The 6,000-nt window shown below is 40.5% G+C and overlaps 1 protein-coding gene across 1 annotated transcript; it reads right to left on the bottom strand.

Moving 5' to 3' along the window:
- On the bottom strand, positions 2,620-6,000 carry LOC8058524 (actin-1). Its single transcript, XM_002441128.2, has 5 exons — positions 5,860-6,000; positions 4,726-4,793; positions 4,247-4,640; positions 3,537-4,150; positions 2,620-3,092 (listed from the first exon to the last, which is right to left on the bottom strand). Exons 2-5 carry the CDS (start codon positions 4,780-4,782, stop codon positions 3,027-3,029), a joined length of 1,131 nt encoding a protein of 376 aa, XP_002441173.1. The 5' UTR covers positions 4,783-4,793; positions 5,860-6,000; the 3' UTR covers positions 2,620-3,026.

Here is a 6,000-nt window from a genome sequence, read left to right on the forward strand (position 1 = left end):
TACACCACTTTTCTGGAAAGAATTGTTTGTATTTGCATCATAATGGATTGCTATCTATAGAGTGTTTGAGTGTTTTCCTCTTCTCGATCTCTATGTACTATATCTCCATATAAGATTTAGATGTCATTTAAGACAGCGACACGGTCTCCAAAATACTTTTTTGACTTCTTATTTTTATAAAATATTTAGAAAAAAAATGATATATGCATAATTTTACGAAAGTGTTTTTCAAGACAAGGTTATTCATATAATTTTTACATTTGCAAACTAAATAATTTAAAAGTTACTGATGATTTATATTCTTAATGTTTGACTCAAATCTTAACCAAAATGACATCTAAATCCTATATAGAGGAAGTACATTTCTTTATTAAGAAATGCCGTCTGATTGATATGGGTGTTTTGCCAAGCTTCTCAGTCATTGGAGATGGATGATTGTCTATTTATGATTTCAAGTCACGATGAAGCCAAAATTATTCAACTATGGGGGCATTTTCTCTCTCTACATATGCTCCTTCCTTAATTTCTATTTTTATATGACGCTACAATATTCTGCAGCAAGGTGCATGGTATCGTCTAGTTATATTAGAGTAAAAGTCTTAATTGATTTGGAATATGTGATCTAAACTCATAACATATACTCTTACGACTTATAGCATGCAGTCACGATATAAAAGTATTATGAGCCTGTTTGGCAAAGCTTTAGATCTGGGATCTATGCTGGATTTGTAGCCAAGACTAAATTAAAGTGATTTAAATATTTTTATTAATCTCATATATAAACAAAATTGATCATGCAAAAGCAAATAACATGCTTACAGATCAAACAATATTTCGTGGAGCTATGTAACCAGTCGTAAGAGCAACTCCAACACTTTTGTAAATAGGTTTGACATTTCTTGTTTTTGGTTAACATTCTCAAAATCTCCTATACAACAGTTTAGCAATTATGCTTGATATTTATATCAACTTGACAAATTCTCCTATTTTCTTTGCATTTACGCGCGCGTGGATAGGCTTCGCATTCCCTCCGGTGTCGTGGTTTCCCTCGCGCGTGATTTTCTCATGCCCGCTACCATTTTTCCGCAAAAACAAAAGCTGACAACCTAATGCTTCTTCGATGATTTTCGCTGCTGGCAGAAACAAAACGTCGACAACATGCTGGTGGTGGCCTATGCCTCCGACAAAATCTGGTGGTGACAACATACTGCACGTCAACTATGCGAGTAAAAGCGATTTCGTGCTGATCGATGGCCTGTGCTGGTGGCCTCTTATCAGTACACTTAGGTGTTGTTTAGTTTTGCCAAGGGTTCACGGCGCAATGGCAAAGGCCATTGGTTGGGGGCTCCCACCCAGGGTTCAAATCCTGGGTGCTGCACTTTATTCTGGATTTATTTCAGATTTTTTCGGCACTATACATTAAGTGGTAGACGACGTGTCCGTCGACAGCGAGGCGCCTGTGGTGACTTCGTGAACTTCAAGATTTGCCGGCTCAGTCCTTCGAAGGTGCTCATAGGGGTAGGGTTTGCGTACGTGTGTTCATAGGGGTGAGTGTGCGTGCGTGTTGGGTGTCTGCGTTGTACTGTGTAATCTCAAAAAAAAAGGTGTTGTTTAGTTCACCCTAAAATTTTAATTTTTTTTAAGATTCTTTATCACATCGAAACTTGCAGTACATGCATGGAGCATTAAATATAAGTAAAAAATAACTAATTCTACAGTTTATCTGTAATTTACGACGAATCTTTTGAGCCTAATTAGTCTATAATTGGATAATAATTACCAAATACAAACGAAAATATTATAATACCCAAAACCAACAAAAATTGCCAACTAAACAAGGCCTTGTAAGAAAATTGTTCAGTACATATCTTTAATAAAATTATTCAGTACACTTGAATGAAAACAATAACCAATAAATAAAAGTACTTTGTATAGTATGAATTATGATGCTGGTTCTATAGGGTATAAATCAGGATGATGATTCCATAAGTGCTTGATTAGGTCTTCTTTCAATTGAAAATGTATTTCTTTGTCTCGGATCTTTTTATGAGCTTCAATAAATTCAGCTAGTGTGCGAGTAGAAATACCATGAGAAGGTTGCACATTTTCACCATCAAAGTCGAATCGCTCATTAAGGTCCACATCTCTTTCATCTTTAACAATTATATTGTGTATGACCACACAAGCTCTCATGATCAATACAAGCGTCTCTATGTCGCGGGACGTCCAGATGAAGTCACCGCAAAACGACGGCGCGAAGAAACTCACGCGAGAATGTTGGAATTGCTCTAAGGGTAAGTTTGTCAAAGCTCTTTCTGCTTTAGATTCTCTACGAAAGTTGATTCTTTGTAAGAAATGATCCTCTAACTGAATTTGATTCCCATGATTCTCTAGGATAAACTCTGAAGTGATCTAGGAGAAACTACTCTTTAATCACTTTTCAGTAAAAAAAACTGTTTGACAGAGCTTCTTCTTGATTTAGCCTGCAAGATATGGGGACTTTGCCTAACTAGCCAAAAGAAAACCTCCACAAAATTCGTTCCTAGAGGTAGAGCTCTAGGAAATAGAGCCCATACTATATGAAAACTTGACCACTTGTATCATTTTTGCAAATATATATAAAAAAAGAACCAAACATTAAATAAAAAATTAAAATATTCAACCACAACATAAAAACAATTGGTAAACTGAAGTTCAGAATGGCTTGCAGCCAACCAAAAAACAGTACTTATTTTTAAAACAGAACCAGCTAAAAGCAAACTCTGAGGCAACAGGTTACACCAGTGCGGCGCGGCGACGAATATACACATGCGATCCATTTCATACAGCAGGAGCACAAGACAAATATGACTCATCTTCAGGAATCGGAGTCACTGCTACTGTTATTTCTTCTTACTCTGCTTGACTAATTATAACCCTTATCATGGCAGTATCATGTATTGGTTCACAGGAGCCAGTAACACCTTACGAACCATCTCGAACTTCCCCAGAAACGCCCTTTTTTTAGAAAACTGTCTGAGAAAAACTTAGAAGCACTTCATGTGGACAATGCCTGGACCGGTTTCATCATACTCTGCCTTCGAGATCCACATCTGCCAACAGCCCAACACAGTTGCCCATGTCAAAGAGTTGAAATGGAATTAAAATAAAACAAGTGGAAGGAATGGCAATGCATGGAAAATGTTCAGTGCTATCACCCTAGTAATTCCATTTCCACATCCAGCTTATATCTTGTGAAGAAAAAGAACTTAAAATCTTTTCATTTCCTCAAAAATATGTTACTATCACATTGAAATCTATGTCTGTATGAAGAGAAGTTGATCGTCTATGCTCGACAACATGAGTTTATTTGTGTTCCAATTGCATTTTTGGGAAAAGAAGAGTGCATACCCTGCCAGTTTAACCTAAGTTAAGTTGGTATATAATTGAACTTTAACTAAAAAAACGACATGGTCAAGGATGCTGTAAGTTCTCATGAATAATTGAATGATAAAAGCCTACTACTTATAGGAATAAAGTAATAAAGAGAAGCCTACCTGCTGAAAAGTGCTGAGAGAAGCCAAAATAGAGCCACCAATCCAGACACTGTATTTCCTTTCAGGTGGTGCAATCACTTTAATCTTCATGCTGCTAGGAGCCAGGGACGTGATCTCCTTGCTCATTCGATCAGCAATCCCAGGGAACATGGTAGATCCTCCACTGAGGACAACATTACCATACAAATCCTTCCTGATATCAACATCACACTTCATGATGGAGTTGTATGTGGCTTCATGTACGCCAGGCGATTCCATACCAACAAGAGATGGCTGGAACAGCACCTCGGGGCACCTGAACCTTTCTGACCCAATGGTGATGACCTGACCATCAGGCATCTCGTAGCTCTTCTCAACAGAGGAGCTGCTCCTGGCTGTTTCCAGCTCCTGTTCATAATCAAGGGCAACATAGGCGAGCTTCTCCTTTATGTCCCTGACAATTTCTCGCTCAGCGCTCGTAGTGAGGGAGTACCCTCTCTCTGTGAGGATCTTCATTAGGTGGTCGGTGAGGTCACGCCCCGCAAGATCCAAACGGAGAATAGCATGAGGAAGTGTGTATCCTTCGTATATTGGAACTGTGTGGCTCACACCATCACCGGAGTCCATCACAATACCTACACACAGAGACATTTGAGAAAGAGGTTGTGTCAGGATTTACCGTATGATTTTTGTAGTGCATATTACTATTTCTGAGGCGACAATTATCTTACCAGTTGTTCGCCCACTAGCATACAAGGAAAGAACAGCCTGGATAGCAACATACATTGCTGGGCATTCAAAGGTTTCAAACATAATCTGTGTCATTTTCTCTCTGTTGGCCTTGGGGTTGAGAGGAGCCTCGGTCAGCAGTACAGGGTGATCTTCAGGCGCAACACGGAGCTCGTTGTAGAAGGTGTGATGCCAGATTTTCTCCATGTCATCCCAGTTGTTGACAATGCCATGCTCAATTGGGTACTTCAGTGTCAGGATGCCTCTCTTGGCCTGAGCCTCATCACCTACATAGGCATCCTTTTGGCCCATGCCAACCATGACACCGGTATGGCGCGGTCTTCCCACAATGCTGGGGAAGACAGCTCTTGGTGCATCATCACCAGCAAAACCGGCCTGTAAATATTAAGAAGTTGGACAACAATTAGGTCCACAGGAATATAATTGCTTTATTGAAGAGACTTTTGAGCGAGATAACAACCTTGACCATTCCAGTGCCATTGTCGCATACGATAGGCTGAATATCCTCGTCAGCCATTCTCAACTATTCTGTAACAGAGAGATCAATGTTCAGCGTTCAGTACACATTCAGAGAAAGCGTTCAGTACACATTCAGAGAAAACTGCAGTAATTGAGTACTAGTTAATAGTCATCAAGCCTGGTCAGGGGAATCAAAACACACTTTCTGCTCATGGTTCAAGGAAAAGCCTTCTGTTTCTGTAATTGTCTTTCCTTTACTTGTGACTTCTACACAGCTACTACGGGAGTACAACAGCCTAAGATACTTCTATACGCAGTATTCGCGTATAAATGTAGATCTGTGTCAGACAAATTATGCTCCACGATGAGCTGAGTTATCTAAAGTAAATCATATATCACCACTGGTCACAGGAACTAACTTCTGGGGGTATTTGCCAAAACAGCAAGAACTGTCTCTACACAATCTGGCCTTGCTGCTGCTGCTGTGCACTACGGCAATAAAATTAGTATTATCCCTGCTCTATCAATATATGCTTGGCAGAACTCTTGACGGGCATTTCAAATAAAAATAAAAATTACTACTACTACTACTACCCCTGCCCTGCCCAGGCAACTAGAGACCAACAGGGAACCGAAGAGCTCCATATATAGCAGCAGCCTCTACAATCTGAAAGTCAATCCTAATTTCTTTGTTTGGCGCGGAGTAACCATACGAAGAGATACGAGACACGTATTTCAGCAACCAGTTAATTCGTAGCTCGCTGTTTTACCCAAAAAAAAACAAAAACAAAAAAAAAAAACTCACCAACGCCACTGACAGCGGGTGACCTATACTAGTAGTGTTTCAGTACTGACGGCGGCACGGCGCCATCGCCGTAGCATAATCCTACCATAGCCTACAGCACGCCTTACTATCCCAGGGAATTCCTTTGCCCTTGAAAGAAATCGCCACAAACCAACCGAAACCACGGGGAATCAGCAGCGCCAGACGCAGAAACCACAAAAAAAAGTTACCAGACACCACCAATCGGAAGCCTGGCGACTGGTGAGCGAGGCGATCTGTCGGGGGGGATAAAAACTAGTACGATTCCGCAGAGAATTTGAGATGGAACAGAAGAGCAAGAGGGATTATCACCTGCTCGAAGAGAGGTGCGGCGATGATCGCTTCGTTCGGGGCCTCTCTGCTGGAATCCGGAGAAAACTCGATCGGCGAGCAGTGACGGACGGCAAGCACTCGAAAAGAAGCAAAGCAAGAAACAAAAGGAAACGCACGGAC

This window comes from Sorghum bicolor, chromosome 9 (genome assembly GCF_000003195.3).
Source record: "Sorghum bicolor cultivar BTx623 chromosome 9, Sorghum_bicolor_NCBIv3, whole genome shotgun sequence".
NCBI lineage: Eukaryota > Viridiplantae > Streptophyta > Magnoliopsida > Poales > Poaceae > Sorghum > Sorghum bicolor.